Here is a 23,702-nt window from a genome sequence, read left to right as displayed (position 1 = left end):
TCTGTATATTATTAAAGCCTCCTGCAAATGCATTCTTTTATAGGGATCCTTGTGAACGAATATACAGACAGACACATTATCCATTCAGCAGTAATTATTGCATGGGATAGAATCCATGCTAGTAAATGAATCGTACAGATATAAAACCTAAGATACAAAAACAGAAATCTAATCACCATAGTTCTAAGCACACAGCAGATATTCATAAATATATTCATAAATATTGACATATTTAAATGCTTGTGCTGGATTATCTAATAAAATATATAGTATATTCAAAAATAACAATTTTGTTAAATAAATATTAAAGATATGAATTGTTACCATACATGGAGTTACAAGTAAAATAATATAGTTCTGAAAAACTAACACCTGCTCATTTGAATACATTCTTTTAAGGCAGCATTAAAATGTCAAATAACAGTTTTAGATAAATTGGGCTTTTCTAGATTTTTCTCTTAAGATTTAATAAAAATATTTTTCATGTTCAAGAGATGGATTCTTAAAAATCAATTCTTTATAATTAAAATTTTGAGAAAACTGAAATAACTCCTGAGCAGTTGGCCATCTTGGCATCACTAGGAAATATCTCCACATACACCCCTCTTAGGTTTTATTCCTGAAATTAGCAATTTGATGTTATACATTTAAGAACATTTTAGAAAGACAAATGCAGGATATCATACTGGTATAATTTTCCAATATACATTTTAATAAAGCTTATTTTCAAGAATAAACTTTTCCAGTCTTGAGATTTCTAGATAAAACAAATAAGTACATATATATGGATGAAGGTAAAGCAAAGATATACCAGTACTATCTTCATTTTTCACCATGTAATTAATTTGATTTTAAAAATTCTTGCTTGCCCAGCTAAGTGGGAAATCAACCGGGAAATCAAAAATAATTTTGAAAGAAAGAGATGGCAAACCACCTGTGTATTGATTCCAAACTATGTCTATGAAATCATCAGAAATCAGGTCTGTCTCAAAGGGAACTATTTTCCATGCTTTAACTACATTATTAAACTGCAACTCTGAATATGTTATCGTTATTTTGAGCAGTTTTTTATAAACCCTACTATATATTTGTGTACAGTAAGTGCATGTATTTAATGTCTCATCAAATCATTTGTGCATATATTACCTGCCTCTTTACTTTTGTGAAATCTTATGAGAAATCTAATTGTACTACAAACCACTAATAGTGAGGAATTCAAGATAAGAATTTTTTTTTGAAAATGGTTCCATTTCAACTAAAACGTGAAACAGTGTTGTAAATTTGTTTGCACGAATACAATTTGTTTACAAGATTTGGTTAGTATTAATATAAATAATTCAACCGTAGATCAGAAAAACCAAAACTATAATCCTAAAACCAAATTATCATCTCTCCTCTGGAGCGTTTTTCAACTAAGTAAGATATGTTTCTGTTTTGAATTTCACTGAGCATATATGCAACTGTGCATAAACAAACTGAGGAACCCAATCCACCGCCCTATGCCTCTGAAGAACAAGATTTCTGGCATGGTCTTAGCCGTTGTTCCTGAGAGATTTTGCTCTCCTAGGGAGGTGGGGAGGGCGCCTTTCTTTATGCTAGGGACAATGTTGCCTCCTCGCCTCGGCTTTTAAAAGAGCTCAGCCGAGAAGAAATGGCGTTTTCTCTCGTGCAGCCCAGCAACAACAGAAGCAGGCGAAAGGGTCAGCCGAAGAGTGCCGCTTGGCAGAAAACTAACGTTTATTTATTTAGCCTACGAAACCCCAATCGAAGCTGATTTATCAGCTCAAGAGGGTGCTACCGTATTTCCTCTTGAAGGTCTCTTCTGTGGAAGGATGGTGGGGAAAACACGGAGGTTGGGTATCTGACCCGAACGTTTATTTCGAATTCGGTCGTGGGGGGTGGGGTGTCGACCGATTTGCACGGTTAACGGCTTCTTCTGGGAGCGTCCCCGCGCGTGGGGGGAAAAAAGCAACACGCGCCATCGAAGCGCCTCCTTTCACCCTGCAAGACAAAACGCAATTCGGCTCCGTGCGGCGGAGCCCAAGATGGAGACTGTGAGCGAGCAACAATGAAAGGACCGTTTTTGCCTCAGAAAGGGTGCCGTCCTTCGCCCAGTACTTTCTTTCTAGGACGGCGAAAGCACAACCCAGAAAGGACAAATGAATAAACCAGTGCAGAAAGGAGCAAGCGAAAAACCAAGCTGCGTTTACTTTAGACAAAGCAGCCGGGTTCCCATTCACTTATCCCCTCCCTTCCTTGACGTCCTTTTTCAACCGGGCGCTGCCCAGATGCATTGGACTGGCTACAGTAACTCCGAAGAACCCTCGAGAGCGGCGAGATCAAATGGGGCGTATACTCCAATATACCAGAAAAAAGCGTGCACCAGTTCGGGAAAAGCCACCCAATATTGATACACGCTTTCTCGACAAGCGAGAAAGCACCGCTTCCCAAAGGGAAGCGCAGATTAGCCGGTTAAAGGAGAAAGAAACACGGCTACGATGTTCAGCCCCCTCTCGAGCCCAGCGTTCTTCGGTCCGAGACCGAGCACGAGCCGAGCGAGAAGAAGCGCGCGCACGCCTGCACGCACATATACAAGCCTCCTCCAAGCGGCCGATCTCGCGCTGGCGGCTCGGGCCGTTCTTTACCACTACCCACTTCGCCTCGATGGTTTAAGGCGGGGCAACGAGGTGACGGACAGCCGCGTGCACCAAGCGCGTGGTCTGGAATTTTCCTCCCAGGTTCTACCGTTGCTCTCCTTCGTGGCGGTCCCCTCCTCTTTTTTTCCAGGTACTTAATGACACGCGGACCACCTCATTCTTTCCCTTCCCCCTCCAGCCGGCACAACTTGTGAAATACCGTACTGTACAGTAGCTCGTATCAAAAACATAAATTTGAAACAATTTCTCCCCCCTCCTCTTCCTCGCCCCCGTTTCCTTGCCGCCGAGCCCGCCTTCCTCTCTCACGTGGCCTAGTTTCCTCTGACCCGCTCCTCCCACCCCCTTCCTCTCGACTCCATATTGAGGCTGAAGGAGGCTCACAAAATCCAGTCACAAAATGGAGGTAACGATGCTCGGCGTCGCGCGGGAACAGCGGCGGGCAATGGGCTTTAGCAGAAGCGGACCCCGGAGATAGCTAGGCGCGGCAGACGAAGCAACGAGGCCAGGCGGGAGGGGGAGCGGGCTCTTGACCGGCTCTCGAGCTGGCCCGGTTCTTTGCTTTCCCCACCACCAGCGATGTCTCCGAAATGGCGCAACGGGGTGGATATGGGGGGGGGGGGGAGTGGAGCGGGAAAGGCGGCTGCTTCGGCCGCCATTGTAACTCCCGCGGGGAGGAGAGAGGCTGAACTCCAGCGAGAGCGGCCGCAGTAGAGCCGGGGGTGGTGGTAGTGGTAGTGGTCAGCGTGGCCCGTTAGGTAAATCCCAGGCAGCCGGCCCTGTTTCCTTGGAAGGGACGAGAAGGTTAACGGAGGATACAGCGCGCGTAATAGAGACACGTGCACACGCAGATACCGCCGCCGACTCGTAATTGTGCAGGGTTTGGTTTAAACCCTTAGGAAAACGCTCCCTTTTTTTCTCTCTCTCAACGGTGTGTGTTGTGTTTTGCAATCCCTGAGCAAAATGCCATTAAGTAGGATCCCCAAATATGAATTGTTGAACGCTGCTTCTGTGAACCTGGTCGTTGAGAAATAGTACTAAATATTGCACAGTTAAGGTTTCTTGTCTGTAACGTCTGCCACCCCACCCCCCACCAGAGTGATATCGTATGTACGCCGCCACCTCACCGCAAAAAGATATAGCATAAGTGCTACGGTTAATTTTCTTTTTTGAGCAGTCCTCTGGCAGGATTTGAATGATTTCGATATAAAAGCTATTGGGAGCTTTGATCGTTCTTAAAAGTAGTGCTGGATCACTTAATGTTTTTTGGAATCAGTATCTTTTTTTCTTGAAGCTACGAGTATGAATTTGGCTGGTTCAGATAACCACCGTATTTTTTATCTCAGGTGTAATGAATCTTTAGATTCTTGAATGACTAGTATCCAAACCTAAGTTCTGTAATTACATTAAAGTGAACAATCCTGTTATGTCTTTGAGTCCTCTTCACACTTGTAAGTATCACAGGATTAGTTTACTGTAATTAAATCCTGCTCTTTTTGAATCCAGGTGTGACATAAAAGTCAGTAAACTGTGTATATAAGAAGATTGCACAGTGTGGAATAGATTAACTTTCTGGACCCTTTATTTCTGAATTGTTTAATTTATCCTCATACCATAGCCACAATTTTAAAAGTTTTTTTTTTTTGCCTCTGCCACATAAATTGCCAGACTATATTCAATTTTTAGGAAATCATTAACCTATGCACATCTAAGTTGCAGAAGGAACAGACACCTATGATTGTATATCACCAATTTATTTGGAAAAATATGCCACTCAGTTAAGTTCCAAGTAGCCTGAAGTATAAGTAACTGAACCTAAAACACTTCATGGGGGGGGATCATAATTTGGGGCATAAAATATAGAAATTATGTTTTGATTGTCAAATGATTCAACTAGAGAATAGTCTTGTTCAACAGGAATTCAAGGTCATAAAATGACATTAGTATTATATTTTTAACACTAAAGATCAGTGATCCTAAGGTTCTACCTGCTTCTTTCTTGCTGAAATCAGCTCTGCTGGGGCTTGCTATTGTGTGTGGTTTCTAGGCTTGCATTCTCTATCTTTGCTTTTCCAAACTATAATTTGGGAACGTGTCAGCAGCTGATGCTTCTGTGTCACCTATAGTTTTGAAAGAAAAAACAGAAAGGGCCTTTCTTGTATTTCTTGTTTGGTTTTTCTTTTTTCTGGCCTTGTAGAAGGGAGAGTAGAAAAGCCTACAGTTTTAAAATTCCATCTACCCATTTTTAAGTGGGCAGGTATAATGTGAAGGCAAAACAAATGCAAAGATTGTCAAGTTATGTCCCATTTTAAACTTTATTTCAAGAAAAGTTTTATATGCATATCAGAATCTTAGCAAGAAAAGATGTCAAAGAAAGTATACAAAAGTATATTGAAACCCAAGAATATTTTTAATTGGAGAGGATGGGATTTTTTGTGATAATCTATACCAGCCTCAATTCTACTTGTAATTCAATTACTTCAGGATTGTAAGCAATTCTTTTAGCTGAATGCAATTTTATCAATTTTAGATTCAGCTCTCTCAAATCTATAGCCTTGGGATAATGTGTTTATTGTACAGTTTTATAACCCTTCCCAGTAAATAGAAATATCTCTGATGGACATCAGAAACATTCAGACTTGGTTAAAAGAATGATATGAGGTAGGACAACTCTACGAAATATCAGAAAAAATGCTCAAACCTCTGAAGACACGGAGTTCCAAAGGACAGAGATTGTAACAAAGAGGACTTGCCATCTTGTCTTTATCTCAGTGGTGATGCAGTGGTTAGAAAGCAGTATTGCAGGCTAATTCTGCTGATTGCCCACTGCCAGTAGTTCAAGTCTCACGGGCTCAAGGTTGACTCAGCCTTCCATCCTTCCGAGGTCAATAAAATAAGAACCCAGATTGCTGGGGGCATATTGTGTAAACAACTATGAGAGGGCTGTAAAGCACTGTGAAGTGGTATACAAGTCTTATTGCTATTGCTATCACTTCACATCATAGAGTGAAGGCTTTTTTTTTTTTTGAGATACTCTTACCCAACAGTTAGGTTCACCTCTCTCAAGGCAGTACCTAATAACTTGGTGCAGTGGAAGTGCTGTTTTTAAATGTGAAACATGTTTAATAATTTGTTAACTACTTAATAATTTTAGCCATAGGGAAATACTAGTGCCCAGTTACAGCTGCATTTAAATATGGTGCATTTTTAATTAATATATATCTGAGCAAGGTCTTGAGTACTTATATGCACAAGCTTGATTTAAGACATTGAGAAGCTGTTTTCCAAATGCTCAAGCTAGTAGCTTTTGCTATAGCAAAATCCTTAAAGTATTAATAACCCCTCCCAGATCTAAAGATCTAGAATAGCACAGTCAAGAGGAGTATCCAGGGAATAGGCTGTTTATAAACTGAGTGCATTGGAGATGGTCTTGATTCTCTCTCCCCTGCTGGGATTTGCTTCTTTAGTCCATATGATGAATGCAAATAAATATCTTATCTATTCAGAAACAATTTTAATCTATTCTTACTGCATAGTTTTGAATACAGTTTAATTGGCTAGCAGTTCATTTTGCTATCCTTATAGCATATCATGATGAACATGCTTGTTTTTTCAATTGATACTCTGTGTTTTTATTTTAAAAATACATTACATGAGTTGATAATAGAAACCCATCCTTTTTTACTTATTTACTTATTCTCTCATACAGTAACATTACTTAAGCTAAAGTGGCTCCAATATATTGTCCATTGAAAATTAGGGCCCCTTTATTTGGTATGAGAGTAAGGAGAAAACTCACAGGAACTCCTACTACTTGTTACCTAGGTTAAAAGGAGCAACTGAGTCAGAACACACTCCCAAAATGGCGTGTAAAGAGGAGAGAGAGGATGAAGATTACAAGAGAAGGGGAAGAAGATCCTCACAGGTGGAATATTTTTATGATTTTAGCGTTTTTACTTGAGTTAATGAGTCAGTTTTTGCTTGCTGCTGCTTTAATCGGTCTATGTGGCTCAGATTTCACATTGCACTACTCTGTTCTGCTTCGCTTTTGAAAATACATTCTTTCCTTTTCCCAGTATAAAGATTTACAGAAAGTGCACTATTATATGCATAATTTTATAAATTTATGTTACTGTAAAGGGAATAATTTGAAAACTAATATCTAAATAAATCTTAAAATTGTAGTTAAATTATTAAAGTCCAGAAACAGGCAATTATTGGTGGCTCTGTCTGCTTGAATGGGCATGTCTAGTTGACTAAAATTCATGTTGCATTGAGGAGGTAACTACAGGTAGTTCCCAATTTACAATAGTTCATTTAGTGAACATTCAAAGCTACAAAGATACTGATAAAAGTAACTTATGGCCACTTTCACAGTTATGATTGTTGCAGCATCCCCATGGTCATGTGATCAAAATTCAGCTGCTTGGCAAATTGACTCATATTTATGATGACTGCAGTGGTCTGGGGTCTGCTGTTGCATCAGTATTGTTCCATAAAAACTAGAACATTGAGAATTGAAAATTAACATTCTTTTAAAAAGAACATTGTATCTGTTTCATATAGTAAAAAAACTGAATTCAGACTCAGTTGCATCATTCAAAACTAGGTCAAATACAGCTATGAATTGATAGATCAGCTTACTTGAATAAATACCTGAATCTTTGGGTTATGTAATATTTACATATGTTCAGCAATTAAGCTGTTTTTGAGAACTATGGCCATCCGTTGAAAATTAACTATAGAAATTGTAATTATTAACAGTATTCAAGCAAATAACCTTCAACATATTAGAAATTATCAATATATGCTTTAAATAATATAACTTTAAACTCCTATAATTGAAAATTCCTCCTTGTATTCATTACGATTTCTAACTTATAATATATTTATAAGGAACTGCAAGAGCTTGCTACTGTCCACAAACAGATGGCTTGTGTAACCTGCATAAATGTATCTTAAGGAATTAGGGAGAATTAGAATGATAACAGTGGTAGTTCTTGAAAAAATTGTAACAGTCCACACTTACTTTTAGTTTATTTAGTGAAACCTTTATTTCCTCTGTAATGTTGAATTGAATAAAGATCATAGAAACATAGAAAACTGATGGCAGAAAAAGTCCTAGTGGTCCATGGCCTTTTCCATCTAAGAAAGATTGTTGGGGCTAGTAATTTGGTAAGGAGAGGCTTTAGAATTAAGAGTTATGGAGACTTTACTGTTTACAATAGGTGATATGTTCTTTCGTCAGGGAAAGATTAAAGTGTACAAGCAGTGTTCCATCCATTAGAAATACAACTATTCAAAGGGAAAGAAAGTGTAGGCTAACTCTTTTGTCAGTATGGCCATTTCCATTTGAAAACATCATAGGAGATCAGAATAAACATTTCAGCTAGGTTATTAAGGCCAATCACCATTTGATGTTTAGTTTTCATTATTCAGATAGTAACCAAAACGCCCTTAAAGTCAGCTGTTGCTATAAATTCAAATAGTTTTACAACTCAAATGCAGATTGTTGGGGTTTTTTTCCTATTCTGTGTGCCTTTATCATTATTAGACACACCCTATTTGATTCACTGACAAAATGACTGTCAGTTAAATAACTTCCTCCTTCCTTTACAATCTTGGAATTTGAGGTAATCACTTTAAAACATGTTGTTACTGAGGCAGAAAAAAATGGTGATGTGTTTGTTCTGAGAATCACCAATTAATCTGATTAATTCAAAAAATGTATAATTTCTAATAAATGCAAATTAAACTTGATACTAAATTTATGTTCCTCTTGGTGAATTGTTTCAAATGAAGAGTTGGTAAACAGACTGTTAATATGAAAAATTGAGATTTTTTTAGTCACTCCATTTCCTGGATTTTTCAGTTTGTAACTCGGGATATGTTTGGAAAGAAAATGTATTGAACTCTGCACACATTCTCCTCAAGTTTTGTTGTTCCATTCTGCCCACATGAGACTGTTTTCAAAGAGAAAGATCCATTTGGAGCAGATCCGGAAATTCTGGATAGAGGAAATATGATTTTCAGTTTGAGAGACTGGACTAGGAAATTACTGAACAGCAGCAAGGAGAGAGAATAATTTTGACTCTTTACTGTTTTCTAGTGCTATTTAGAAAGGAAGACCAGATTCTTTAAACACTCAACCTAGTGTTTAAAGAAGTGTGGTCCCCTTTCTTTCTGCAGGCTGGCACTGGCTAGTTGCCCTCAAATAAAAGGATGTGCAGCTTCTATCTCTTTTAGACTCCAGCCTCAGATATATATTTTTTAAAAACTTACCTCTATAGCTGGCTGGTTGCCATCCATCTATCTTAATTAATACGGAAGATCTAAGTCAGTGATGATGAAGCTTTTGGGCTTGGCATGTCAAAAATTCAGAAAGCATCTCTCTGCACAAAAGAAACAATTCTGTATCTCTCCCTTATCTAGGCTGCCCTGAACAGCAGCACTTGGCAGCACTGAGACTAGGCCTGAAGTAGAAGCCCAGGTCTCATCCTCAACCCTTGCACCACAGCTGCCACTTAAAAAAGCAGCCTTGCTCCATTCCCTAAGGAGCACAAGCCTTGGAGAACTGTGTGATTGCCCCATGGCTCAGCACTCTTCAGGAATTGCCATGCACCATTTACTTTCAGGCGTTCTTTCTCTCTTTTGACAGGCCCTTGCAGCCTATCCAAGGCTGTTCCAGGTTGCATAACACCTTGATTTCTGAAGCAGCTTCATAGAATGTTCTTCCACTGCCTCCAAAAACCATTTAAAAATTGTTTTTGCACAATTTTAGAGGCTCTGGTGGCTGCACAAGAGCACACTTCATTTTCACATGTCCTCGGCGGTCTCTGAAAATAGTGTGACAATAGGTTATGCTTTCAAGAATAGTTGTTCTCATCTGTTGGTGAACACTAATGTGTCACCCAAAACAATTTGGCATGTCACCTTTGACATGTATGTCATAGGTGTCATATGTTCTCCATCTCTGATCTAAGTACTGTAGTTTGTTTTTTTCAGTCCAGGGCATTGCGTCCAAAGTTGGTATCAATCATTCAATTCTAGATCAAGCAAAGCATGTAGAGCACAAATATTTCACTCTGCGCATGGGTTGTCTGGAAGCTCAAAATCATATAGCAATTGTGACATTTTCTTTCGAACTATTTTTCCTGTGTTTCCCTTTCATCTTGCTTTCTGTCCTATCAACCTATCTGGCAGTTCCAGTTTTGGTTCTTCATGTCATCAGCAGGCAGATTACTAAGTGACTTGGGGAGAAGCAGAAAGTGAACAAGTGGGTGATGTGGGGAATAAGTGAAGGCATGGATGACACTTTTTTCCTACTTTTTTCTCCCTTGCAGAGTAGGCAAATACCACCTCCACCACAGCATGGCTTGTGCAAAGCTGTCTTTGCTTTTCCCCACAATACCACTTTGTTCAACATTGGTTTCTCTGCAGTGGCACCAGCTACTTGATGCTGTGGGGGAGACTCGACGCTCGCACTGTGCGGGACAAGTGAGCTCTGCAGAAGAGAAGACCGGTGGGGAGGGAATGCCTGTGACTCAAAAATCTGGGACAAATGCATACATTGGGACAGGAATAAAAGCTGAAACAGAATCTGATGTGTGAGCCATCATGGGCCTTACAGAAGAACTCTGCAGGCCACAAATTTGAGATCTCTGGATTAGTATGACTAGAACCCAATAGCTTTTAATTTTGTTAGAATATTTTGAACAAAATAATATGAACTTTGAAAAGAAAGAAAGAAAAACTGGAATCATGCTAAATTTTGTTTAAAAGATCAATAAAATTTTCTAAATATGGCCCTTTAATTATATCTAGAGAAAATGTAATGAAATTCTAACAGTAATATCCTTTGCAGGGAAGTGTGTGTGTGTGTGTGTGTGTGTGTGTGTGTTTCTACTTTTCATAAGTCATATAGATTTCAATTGGACAAATCTTAGAGCAGTTGTGAATAGAATTGCAGCCTCAGATTATAGCTGTATGCTTACATGTTACAAAGTACATTTCTTTCATACTGAAGCATATAGCTATAAAAGTGGTAAGTTATTTAATAATTGCAAATTCTGTGGACAAACAGCTTAAGTGAATTTCTTAGCAGCAGTATGAATCTAGTGCAGATATTGAAACTTTTCTTCTTTCAGGGTCATGATCCTAAAGAACCAGAACAATTGAGAAAGCTGTTTATTGGTGGCTTGAGCTTTGAAACAACAGATGATAGCCTAAGAGACCACTTCGAAAAATGGGGCACACTCACAGATTGTGTGGTGAGAAATTATATTTCTATGTCTGTGTATTTCAGATAAACTTCTATTCCGCTCAATAGGACTAGAGCATTAGATTTAAACAAAAAATGTTTCAATCAGCATTCTCTGTACTATATATCTCTTGAAGGTGATGAGAGACCCACAGACAAAGCGCTCTCGAGGCTTTGGTTTTGTGACCTATTCTTGTGTGGAAGAAGTAGATGCTGCAATGGCAGCTCGACCACATAAAGTTGATGGCCGTGTGGTAGAGCCAAAGAGAGCCGTTTCTAGAGAAGTAAGTAATTGTTTAAAATGTTATATCTTGATTACACAAATGCTTACTTCTAAATGTGTTTTTCAAACATTGAACTAATTTAAAAGTTTGAAATACTAAATTTAACTTAAATTTTCACAGGATTCTGTGAAACCTGGTGCTCATTTAACAGTAAAGAAAATATTTGTTGGTGGAATTAAAGAAGACACAGAAGAATATAATTTAAGAGATTATTTTGGAAAATATGGCAAAATTGAAACCATTGAAGTAATGGAAGACAGGCAGAGTGGAAAGAAAAGAGGTTTTGCCTTTGTGACATTTGATGATCATGATACAGTAGACAAAATTGTTGGTATGTAGTATTTTGTCTTTGTGATAACGTCTGTTTGATAAATATTGATTTATATTATGTTTTAATAAACAAAGAACTTTTATCATAGGAATAAGATAGTTCGATGTTTTAAAAGATTATACTTTGTAGCCCCAAATTCAATTCTCGACTTTTTTGCCTTCTGTGTATTTACGTCAGTTCCTACAATTTCAAATATCTGATGGTTGTTTATTCACAAGCACATGTTTGACTCCATCATTTCCATTACTTAGAGCTTTCTTGAATTTTTCCACTATGCTTAAATGCCTGCCTGGGAGGCAGTATGATAACCAACATTTCTCATAAAGTACAGTATTTTCAATTTGCTTGTTTGCTGCTATCGGTGCACAGGAGTCCAGTAGCCACCTTTGTAGCTGGTTGAATTTCACAAACGAATTGAACAGCCTAACTAATAACTTTAGCAGAATGTCAAAATCTCAAAAGAAACCTCACTCCAAAGGAAATACATACTTCCAGCAGGAGAAATAAGTAGAGGAATGGATTTGAGAGATTCAAGATCAAATGGTGATTATTGATTACATAAAGGCAGGTTCAAGTCAAAGCTCTAATTGCAGTTTCAATTCATTTTTAAAAAATATATTAAATAACAATAAAATACAAACAAATGTGAAGAAAAAAGGAAGAGGATAAAAGGGTAAAGTTTAAAAGTAACAAAAAGCAAACATTAATTGACCAGAAAGATCATAGCCTCCTCACTATAATTTAATATAATTGGGTCATTACTGAGGAAAGCACCAAAAGAAACTGATAGAAAAATTGTTTGACAAACCAGCTATTCCCTAAGGCCAAGAACTTTTAGCTCTGTTGCAACAAGGCTTCCCAATCTAATAGCTTCTTACTTGTACAAGCAGAATTTTACCTGTATTCTACACTCATTCAATTGAGTTGGACTGATTGGAAAACATCAGCCTCTGGTACCTCATTGTCATGTTTTGCTTGCTTGCTACTTCAATCATTTGACTAAGAAGCTCTTTTACTTTTCTTTAAAATTCTCTGGGTCTACATACTCTAGAAGAAAAAAGGAGGAGGCAAGTTGATTGGAAACCAGAATTCTGCTTTTTTCTACTCAGGGTTGAAAGGCAAACCAAGCCAGAATAGAGGTCAAAAGTATTTTAACTCAATTTAAAGTTAGAGACAAAAGTCTGAATAAATTATTTTGCAAGTGTTTATGGATTCCCTTGAAAATGAAGAGGTTTCATCATACTTTTAATTACATGTGGATAAGAGAATCGGTATAGGTTCTTTGTCTTCCTGTTTGTCTTTTGTTTGTTTTTTATTTTGGTATATTTTACAAAATTTTGCATAAATCATTGAGCAGAATGCATATTTGCATAGTAGTAATTTGTTTCAAAATTTATTTTAGTTCAGAAATATCACACTATAAATGGACATAACTGTGAAGTGAAGAAAGCTCTCTCCAAGCAAGAAATGCAGACTGCAACCGCACAAAGAAGTGAGTCTTAGTCAGTAGGAGTCCAAAATACAGCAGTTATGCTACCTATCGAACACCATTAGACATGCACTATGTTGTTTTTATTTAAGGTCGTGGGAGTAGTTCAAGCAACTTCATGGGTCGTGGGAACTTTGGAGGCAGTGGTGGAAGTTACAACAGAGGTGGAAGTTTTGGTAGTAGAGGTACATATTAGTTCTTCCCAGTGTCCTTCCAAGGTATTATTTTACACTATTGGTTGTTAACTTGTTCATAACATAATACTTTTGTTCTGCTTTAGGAAGCTACGGTAGTGGAGGTGGCAGCAGCAGTAGAGGAAGCTTTGGCAGTGGCGATGGATATAATGGTTTTGGTGATGGTAAGCGTGGAAGTGCAAATACAACTTGCATAATCATCTTCTTCTTGTGCCATATCCATCATCAGATGTTGGCAATCCTATTTTTGTCAACAGCCGCATGAAAAAGTGCTGCTGAGTTTTGTCCAAACCAGTCCCTTAGGTTTTGAAGCCATTATGTTTTTCTTCTGCCTGGACCTCGTTTGCCTTCAGTCTTTCCCTGGAAGATTATGTGAAGGATGGCATATTTTTTGGGGTGTCGCATCACATGTCCAATATATTCTAACTTTTGCTTTTTAATGGCTTTGATGATTTCCCTTTGCTTTTCCAGGTGGCTTATCACCTCCTCGTTTGTGATTTTGTTAGCCCAGTTTATACGTAACAGCTGTCTGTAAATCCACATTTCAAATGCTTCTAGTTCCTTCAAGTGGTTTTCTTGTCAGAGACCAACTCTCTACTCCGTAGAGCAGGATAGAAAAGATGTAACATCTGACAAGCCTGATTTTCAGTCTTGGGTTTATGTTGTGACTGCAGAAGACCTTTTTCATTTTGAAAATGAAATGAAAGAAATGAAACTTGCATAATACCTGAGCTGTATTACTTTCAGTAGCTTGACAGCGACACCTGGTTGCACTGGTGTCAAAAAGATTTCAGTTCTAAAGTAGGCTTGGTGAGGACCAGATTGGGAAAGGTTTTTAAGGGATAACATTTTTCTTTATATTTCCTTTATAAAACCACTCCTGTCCCTGGTATGAAAAGGGGTAAGAAGTTATATTTATCATTAAAGAAAACAAAAGTATAATAGGACACAGCTTTTAGTGACTATAGAATATCTTGATATAGGAAATGTTAAGTTGAGGTATACAGAAAATCTGTGTACTGAATAATTAGATAATTTAAATCGGTCATTATTAGCTTAATCCATTAATTTCAATGGAGCACAGTGCCATTGCTTTCAAAGCAAGTACTAAAATATGACCTAATGTGACTTCCTATGGAATTTTGCTTATGTTCTTCAAACTAGGTACCTCCATTTGTTTGGAAAAACAGTTCTGATCAGCCAAAGGCATATGTGGTTAATAATCAGGAATGATACATGCTGCAAACCAAAACATCTGAAATAAAGAGGCATTGGCAGAAGGTTGATTGATTTTATTTCTCAAGTTCCACTCTCTTTTTATTTATAACAAATTTTTGTTACATTTAATTCAAGGTGGAAATTATGGTGGTAGCCCTGGATATGGTAGCCGAGGTGGTTATGGTGGTAGCCCAAGCTATGGAAATCCAGGTGGTGGATATGGTACAGGAGGTGGAGGCTATGATGGTTATAATGAAGGAGGAAGCTTTGGAGGTGAGACACCTTGAATTGCATTAGAATTATAAATATAAATATAAATTTAATAAATAAAATATTAGCGTGATCGTTAAAAAGTTCTATAAAATTAATTTTTTTACCTGTCACTTTAAAACATGTAGGTTTCATTAAATAAAATGTTACGCAGTGTAAACATGCTCTCAAAGTACAGTTCCAATGTTGTGAAATCACATTGAATTTTTTTTTTTTGAAGGATTCAGGGGCATGTGTCAGTGCATGCTGTCATCTATGTTAGATTGGAAGCTTAATTTTCAAGAGCTCCAATGCTAGCTGCTAGGGATATGACATTGATTTTTCTAACCTGTATCTGTTTTATAAGGAGTTTGTTCTGTTAATTTTTCTGTAGCATTCTATAATTATTTTTAAAGGAGATGTAGAGGGCATAGGGATTAGCCTTAAAGGACAGAAGGAAGAGCCACTATTAGGCAACGGTCAGATAAGCACCAGGGCCAGAAAACTAATTTGAGGAAACATTTCACATGAGCCCCTCCCCAGCTCAGATAAAGTGAAGGAGTGGGAAGCATATTCAGACATGCAAAATTCTCTTGCTGTAGCTTTACAATAAAGGTAGTATTGACCTTCATGGCATTGGTTTCTTAGTCTGGTCTACATGTAGGACTAACACTAGATAAATGTCACATTCTTTGTGAAATTTTCCCCAGTACCATTTATATAGCGATAGCACTTTGACTTATATACCACCCCATAGTTCTTTACAGCACTCTTTGGGTGATTTACAATGTCATCATATTGCTTCCAACAAACGGTTCTCATTTTACCAACCTTGGAAGGATGGCTGAGTCAACCTCGAGCCTCATCAGGATTGAACTTCAATCTGTAGGCAGAGTTTGCCTGTAGTGCTACATTCTAACTACTGCACCAGATATGAAATATTTGGGTTGATTGGTGGCCCACAGTTTCAAGGATAAATATTCCGATCAGCATGTATTTCTAGAAAGAGCAAACTGAATCTATTGATTTAAATCAGTGTTTCTCAACCTTGGCCCCTGGACGATGTGTGGACTTCAAGGCTGGGGAATTCTGGGAGTTGAAGTCCACACATCGTCCAACGGCCAAGGTTGAGAAACACTGATTTAAAAGATGATGAACAAATGAGATTATCAAATATATGCATCAGTATGAGAACTAAAACTTGGAACTAGTTTAAACTTCCTTTACCTAGAAGAAAGATGACTATATTTAAAGAATATTGGGAACTACAGGGCATCATGAAAAACTTATGGGACACTAGGGGCACTTTGAACTTAGAAAGTTCGGCTATCTGCCAGCCGGTTTATGGAGAGGCTGCTATGTCACTTGCTTACAGGTTGCTTTTTTTTCCTTATTGAAAAACATTTTTGGTACACTTAAATCGAAGCAGAAGGAGACACATGGCTTTTCTTCCTCCCAGTGTTCCTAAGGCTTGTTTCTCTCAGGTCATCGTACCAAAGTTACTAGCTGGAATCAAGTATTGTTTGTTTCTTACCAGTGGAGAAAAGAACAGAAACAATGAGTACATGACTTCCATTTTTGTAGCTAAAAACTGCATATGTTTTTATGTTTTACAAATCACATTGTTCATCGAAATTTCATAAAGTGCCTTCAGTAAGTCCATAAAATGCATATGTTGCATATTAAATTGTATGCAGTAGTGCTTCATTTATTTAATCTAATGAAGTACTTTTCTAAATTACTTCAAATTATATAACAGACTTGATGAACATAAAATTAAATTTCTGTTTTAGGCAACTATGGTGGCAGTGGAAGCTACAATGATTTTGGCAACTACAGTGGACAGCAGGCTTCAAGTTATGGACCCATGAAAGGAAGTGGCAGTTTCAGTGGCAGAAGTTCAGGCAGTCCCTATGGTGGTAAATGCAACATTAAAATATATGCAGCTGGCTAGTATCTTTCAACAAGAACTTCAATATAAACAGTTATACTCCATTTGTAGGTAGCTATGGATCAGGTGGAGGAAGTGGTGGCTATGGTGGAAGAAGATTCTAAAAACTAGTGGGATAATGGTATGTATGCTACAAATAAGTGTTTTTAATTAAGCTTACAACATTTCTTTGAGAGTAATCTTTTTTTTTTTATCCTGTATTCAACAGGCTACAGTTCTTAGCAGGAGAAAGCGAGGAGTTGTCAGGAAAGCTGCAGGTTACTTTGAGACAGTCGTCCCAAATGAATTAGAGGAACTGTAAAATCTGCCACAGAAGGAGCGATGAACCATAGTCAGAAAAGTTACTGCAGCTTAAACAGGAAACCCTTCTTAAGGACTGTTAATAGCCACAGTTTGCAAAGAGTGCAGCTATTGATTTAATGCAATGTAGTGTTTAGATGTACATTCCTGACTTTTTTTAATTTGTTGTTGTAGCTTTGTCTTTTCTTTATAAAATCAGGTATATTGCCCTGTAAATTTGTGGTAGTGGTACCAGGAATTAAAAATAATTAAGGAACATTTAATTTTTTTTCAATACTTGTGTAGTTCAGTTTTTTCTTACCGAAACTTCTTTAAACAAAGAAATGTAGTTTTAGGGTATATTCTTGCTAGGAAAAAAAATCAGTGCATTATAATCTGTATTAATTTAAAACAATAGAAATGCTGAACCGTTTTAAGTACTTCTAATTTTTTTCTGCATATGTAACCAAATGACATGAGTTGCACATGCATAGGGAGAGGAAAGATGTTTGCATTAAAGCTTGTTTAGCTGTATAATTAGGACTGAGTCATTTAAACCAATGCTTGTGAATGATAAAAGCTTTACTTTCAAATGAGAATTCCAGATATTTCTGGGTTGTGCATATCATAATTTGTAGCATTTGTTTTTAGTTTAAACCTTCTAAGTAAATAAGCATTGACGAGATCTAAGTTTATTCAGTTTGCCTCCCACTTCGCTGATATATAAAGGAGCTACAAGAAACATTGGCAGGACAGGTTTCTGCCTTTTATAATTGTTGAGATTCAATTTCCCTCAAATTGCAAACAGATTAAATGCACACATATAATTAAATTAAAACTTTGAATCTAATAGCGTGGGTCTGTTACTTAGCTTACAGTTCTACAGTTTCATATGTATATATATCTGCCCTAAAAATATAGGTTCATCTATAAAGGTGCCTAAATTCTACTATGTATAATTCTGTATGCCCCTTTCTATCTGATGCTAATTTGCAGCACAGAAACAATCCCTCTGAATTCGTTGGACTAAGTATAACTCTTCTGAGCATGAATGCATCAAGATGTTTCACACGCTTTCTAATGCCCTGATAATGGGTCATGAAGATAAAGTGAAAATAGGAGCAAATTTGGTAGAACCTGTTGTTGCTAATGAGGGTCCTATGGCTATAGTTAAATAAAGACTGTTCATTGGAATGATTTGATAAAAATTATTAAAGTCACAATCATGACTGAGTTGTTTACTCCTTCACTTACCTAGATTTATTTACAGCCATGTTCCCTAATAATTTGCTATCCTTAATTTGATCAGACTTCTTTTTGAACTATTGCCAGAGCAGTGCTTTCTGTCAGTACACATCCAGAAGAGTAGGGCACAGTGAGTAGAAGAAATTCAGACACTTTTCACCTCTTATTTCTGTAGGTCAATGAGTTTAAGATAAACTTAATTCCAGTGTAGGAATTGATGGAACAAATTGCTCAAGAATCAGACATGAAGTCGTCATTGGGTATAGAATGCAATGGTTAATATTTACTTTAAAACTATAAAGTATATAAGGAAATGTGATGGCACGGTGGTTAGAATGCAGTATTGCAGGCTAACTGCCGACTGCCAGCAGTTCGATCCTGACTGGCTCAAAGTTGACTTAGCTTTCCATCCTTCCAAGGTCGGTAAAATGAGGACCCAGATTGTTGGGGGTAATATGCTGACATTTGTAAACTGTTCAAAGAGCATTGTAAAGCAGTGGTCACCAACTTTTCCAGCTTGGCAGCCCGGCGAGGAAGGGGGCGTGTGAATAGCAGGCGCATGCATGCACAACTCTATAGTGCAAGCGGCAGGTGCACATGCCCACCAGTCGGCAAATGGAGCTTCATGCACAAGCTGTGGGGTGCTTGCACACAAAGCTCCACGCATGCGAGTAGCAGGCACTTGTGCTCACTCACAAAGCTCCACTCGCACAAGCAGGGTGGTTGTGCTTGCGCGCAAAACTTCACTTACACAAGCAAAGGGCACTTGCAAGTGAAACTCAATTTGTGCGGATGAGCACAAGTGCCCTCCGCTTGCATGAGTGGAGCTTCGCATGCAAGTGCATCCTTGCTCAACACCTATGAATGGAGCTCTATGTGCGTGCACTTGCCCATCTCCCGTGGCCCAGTTTCGAACAGGCTGCGGCCCGCTACTGGGGGTTGGGGACCTCTGCTATAAAGCACTATGGGGTGGTATATAAGTCTAAGTGCTACTGCTATAAGTGAACCCAACTCAAGAGTATCAGTCTCCCAAAGATCTGCAGTGTCATATGACTAAATGTGGGAATGAGGTGTTCGTTTCTTGATATGTATCTTTTATCTCCAAGAAAGTGTATGCATACCAATAGTCAAAGCTTGTTGAAAGGGATTCAGCTGTTACTGTAGTGTTCTCATGTACATTTCTTATTTTTTAAATTTATATGCTACCCATCTCCCCAGTAGGGTGACTGGGGCTTACATTAGTACACACATGCGCATTTCCTGTAAAGGTAGATCAGATATGACTCATCCCTTCTAAGTCTGTCACTGAATTCAGCAGCAAAACGAGTAATTGGTTAAGACATTCAATCTGTTTTTAATGGAGATGGAATGACTTGATGTTAGAGAAAACAATACCAGTGTGTTAATCTTTTGTAAAAATGTGAAACCTGTAAGGTAATCAGACTTAGACCTAGATCTCTGAATTCTGACAAGTAAAAGGAGTGGACAGTGAATAACCGGCATTAAAGATGTCTTAGTCGAAATGAGGATCAAACGAGATTCAGACAGGACTGCAGCGCCCAAGTCAGCAAATTAAAGGAGGACAAGGCAGCAACAGCTTCAACTTCACAAGAGAAGGCATAAATATACTATGCTGATAGTGAGCAGCTTCCCCAAAATAGTTAAATCTGCCTGTCAGTGATGAAATAACGAAGAAAGTCTAGGAAGAGTTCTTCACCAATTGGAAGCTCCCCAGGTCATAGCTATTTTGAGTCTAGCATTTAGACCTGAAAGGGGAGTAAGACTAGGTAAGGTTTGTCTCTAACACTTTTCATGAATTAAAAAATAATTCCTCTCTGAACATGGTAAGAAAGATCTGTTTGACTTGCAGATTGTTGAAGAAACCTCTGTGACCAGAGGTGGATATCTTATTGGAAAACTTTTGCTTGGTAAGAATGTACAACACTAATGTTTCTTTTATTGTATTCTGAGCTCTGAAAATTTGTCTTGGAGAGAACAACAAACTGGGTAAATGTGAAATATATTGAATATTTATTATTGTATTCAAATCAATGTGGATGGGCATATTAAATCAACTAACTGGCATTTAGATCTAAAATTCTACCATTCACAGTACTTCAGACAGCTGTTATAGAGGTGGGTGATTAACAATTGGACCTTTCTGGGGATGAGGCTTAATTTAGGATTTTGAAGTTTTGGAGACCATCTCTATGTGAGGGTGGGGGGAGATCAAATATCCACCAATTAATGAGAAGTAACATTTTTTTTAAATCCTTTGCTTTAGCTAAATTCGTGACTTGTGAATGGCTCAAAAAATTATAGTGGTTTCCAGTAGGGTTCATCATCTTCTATACAGTAGGCGTTGGTTATAATAGGCAATTTGCACGCAACATCAAGTATCGGCATGAATGGAATGGGAGAGGAAGTGAGCTTGAAACGAAACATTTTCAATATGTAGAGATTTTTTCCCCTGATGAAACAACATACCTTTGCTTTAGCATAGGAAAAATGGGTACTCCTTGAAACAAGCTTTATTACCCTGCTTACCAAGAACAAAAAGTTCTTGCTGAATATGTAAAGCAATGGAACAAATTATTTTGTTTTACTTTTAAGAACTCTAAGAACAGTGGTTGGTTGCTTTTTGCATGCTCCTGGCATATAGCTTCTTAATGCTGTTACCAGAATTTGTTAGGAATCATTGTATTGTGGAGGGATAATTTCCCAGTGATTTTGGTAAGAAAGGTGTATAATGCATCACAGATTGTTGAACATACCTAATTACGTACATCAGGCAAGTAAGACGGAAAAAAGCACATAACCTTTCATACAACCTGAAAATCCTGATTTTATTACTTGTGTGATTTTTCAGTTAGAAAAGTAGCCAATAATAAAGTTAGCATTGCTGGATTCCTATTGGTAATGTTTCTAATTGCCAAATTGCAGGCAAGAAAATCAGTAACATTCTCACCTGGAATACTTGATGTGCCCTCTAAATTAATTTTCAGGTAACAAATCTTTAAAACGAGTTTCTGGGGGTTTTAAAGGATTTTTTAAAAACTCATTCTGTAAACCTTAATTGTGTAATCTAATACTGAAATTCATTTGCCTTATTCTGTTGTTATTCTGCATGTAAAAGAGTAGGATTGTGATTCCAGATTGTCTGCATTTTTTGGCTTGTCAGCATCTCAGTTTAACTCACAAGTTATGAATTTATGAGCAGTTTATAATTTCTGTACCTATCTACAGTAGCATCAAATGTACAAATTGTTATGTTATAGTAAATAGGAACTGTGGCTAATTGCAACTGAATATTAGAGAATATTTATGGATTGTGTCTTGCTATTCTAGGACTGAATGGCAAAGAGCACCTATGCTCCCTTTTTGTCTTATGAAAACAGGGTTGAGGCTAAAATGGGTACAGTAATCTCAGCAATCCCCAGCAAGATGGAAATGGGGTGAGTGCATGTGTTTCTCTGTGCCTCACATTTTACTAAAAGAGTATCTGAATCTTGTATGCGCTCAGCTAAATATTTTCCCAAACAAGACGGAGATCAACCGTGTTTGGTGATGGGCTTTAGATACATTATGGTACTAGAACAGTGCCAGCATTAGGGATCTTGTGGTCCTCAGTCAACTATTAGCAAAGTTAAGATATTCAGTAGGTTACCATTCTTAATGTGCTAAATTGTTTGCTTTTATCTTCTGCTCTGCAGGATGACTAATCCTGAAGAAACAATCGTCTGTTTCCATAAATTGAAATATTTGATTCTTCAATGGAACATGCATACAGCTGATAGCTATGAGAGCAAAAATTGAAGCATGTAATAATCAAATGCTTATAATAAAATACAGTTAACCATGATAGTGAATCTCAATTCTAGTACTGGACCATTTATTTCTGCATTAAGCAACCGAGTTGCATGATTTCTTCTAAATTGTTATGACACAAACTTGAAATATTTGAAGCCACTTAGAGGTGTTGGATTCACATTGCTCATTTAGTTCCACATGAAACAACAGGTTCTGTGCAAGTGTTCAGCTCTAGCCTAGGGGATATTTCTCAGAGCTTAAGGACACATCCTGCTAGAACAAAACTTCAGGGCATGCTTACATGAACAAGCACTCACAAATAATTTCTGGCTGACGTGGATTAGTAATTTGTGTTGATATGTCAGTGTCCCATGAATTAGCTGAGAATGAAAAATACTAAGATTTGTATCATATTACTACTTTCCAATGTTCCTGTTTAATTCTGAAGCATAGAATGAGTAATTTTACAATGGCATATTTGCAATTTCATTTTAAAACAGGATGCTTTGTAGGCAAGGGAACAAAACTACCCTACCCGGGTATGCTTTTTTTCTTTCGTGAGTCTAAAAAGAATTAAGCATGAGATATAAAAAGCTGAAGACCCTGAACCACATCACTGACTTCCTTAAAACTACAGTGAAAACCCATAACCTAAAAAAGTGGTATCTTGTTCAATAAACCCTTCACACAAATGCTGCTAATTTTTCTTAATGGTAGAAATGTCAAACAGTACTAGTTTTAAGATGTAAAAAAAGAAAAGCCAACAAAAGTAAAAAGTGGGAAAACAGGAACACTCATGAATGGGCGGATTAGAAGTTACTGTATAACAAGGAGAGGGAGGCCTTCAGTGCTGTGGATCTCATTCTAAAGCCCTGGTTCTGTTCCAGTTCAGTTGCAGAAGTCACTGTGGAACCTAAACCGGCAACAACAAACTTTGCTATGGAACAACTCTCATCTTGATGCCACCTCCAATGCTAAAATCAAAGTAACATGGTCTCTCCACTATTGATTGAAGATGAAATCTCAAGTTCAAATCTTTCAAGCACAAAACCTGTTGGATGACCAATGCTCCCTATCCCCTGTACATTACAGAAAAACGGGGGTGAAATCTATTTTCAGTAAATCTGGCAAAGGTGTTTGAGGTGGTTTTTTAACCTGATGCAATTTTAGATAGTCTTGAAATAAGAGTTGTTTTGGCTGCAATCCCAGATGCTGATTATTCCCTTCAAGCCCTTTGTGGTCATGCGTATCTACAGCACCTGCTCAGCTGAAAGGGGTTGTTTCAAGTTCCCACACAACAGGATGTAAAAAGAGGAAGGGTCTAGAAATGAACTGCTTAGCTTCCCCCCCCCCCCCCGTCTGCTCCTAAAAGTCAGAATGGCTCCCATCCTTATTAATATTTAGGAGGGCTATTAAAATGCTTGGAAAGAAAAGGAGAAAGGGGTGACCAGCAGCAAGGATGAAGGACACAGTGGCCATAGGTCGCTACTGGAAGACCTGAAAAAGTGGGCTAGGGGCAGATCGTCATGGAAATCTATGTGGTCGCTGAATTGACACCAACTTGATGGCACATACGTAGATTCTTTGGAGATAAATGTTACATATCAAACTAAAGTACTGTCCAGTGCTCTTTTCAAAAGACAACTGATCATTTCTTTTAAAAAAGTTTCCTGAAAACTACTTCCTAGTTTTTCTTCTGAAGTATAGAATAAATGGCTGCACTCTTAAACTTTAAATT

The 23,702-nt window shown here is 37.8% G+C and overlaps 1 protein-coding gene and 1 long non-coding RNA gene across 5 annotated transcripts; both read left to right on the top strand.

The window, feature by feature from the left end:
• Positions 1 to 2,999: 2,999 nt before the first annotated feature.
• On the top strand, positions 3,000 to 21,139 carry HNRNPA3 (heterogeneous nuclear ribonucleoprotein A3). 4 transcript variants are annotated; one of them, XM_070932491.1, is made up of 12 exons: positions 3,003 to 3,060; positions 6,480 to 6,579; positions 10,802 to 10,924; positions 11,052 to 11,198; positions 11,319 to 11,529; positions 12,932 to 13,021; positions 13,111 to 13,203; positions 13,299 to 13,376; positions 14,566 to 14,703; positions 16,473 to 16,598; positions 16,682 to 16,751; positions 20,025 to 20,082. In XM_070932491.1, exons 2-11 carry the CDS (start codon positions 6,517 to 6,519, stop codon positions 16,732 to 16,734), a joined length of 1,122 nt encoding a protein of 373 aa, XP_070788592.1. In that variant the 5' UTR covers positions 3,003 to 3,060; positions 6,480 to 6,516; the 3' UTR covers positions 16,735 to 16,751; positions 20,025 to 20,082. The 4 variants fall into 4 exon arrangements, 3 of the variants coding, with proteins under 3 accessions (XP_070788674.1, XP_070788592.1, XP_070788502.1); XM_070932401.1 differs by lacking the exon at positions 20,025 to 20,082 and adding an exon at positions 16,839 to 17,594; XM_070932573.1 differs by lacking the exons at positions 6,480 to 6,579; positions 20,025 to 20,082 and adding an exon at positions 16,839 to 17,594 and having other exon boundaries at positions 3,000 to 3,060.
• Positions 21,140 to 21,168: 29 nt separating this feature from the next.
• LOC139308825 (uncharacterized) lies at positions 21,169 to 22,029 on the top strand. The gene is made up of 2 exons (XR_011599761.1): positions 21,169 to 21,609; positions 21,868 to 22,029. It is a non-coding gene; the product is annotated as an uncharacterized lncRNA (long non-coding RNA).
• Positions 22,030 to 23,702: the final 1,673 nt, after the last annotated feature.

Source organism: Pituophis catenifer, unplaced genomic scaffold, assembly GCF_029215685.1.
Source record: "Pituophis catenifer annectens isolate HBS135680 unplaced genomic scaffold, rPitCat1.0.hap2 SCAF_1, whole genome shotgun sequence".
Taxonomy (NCBI): Eukaryota; Metazoa; Chordata; class Lepidosauria; order Squamata; family Colubridae; genus Pituophis; species Pituophis catenifer.
This window is presented reverse-complemented; position numbering and strand designations above follow the sequence as displayed.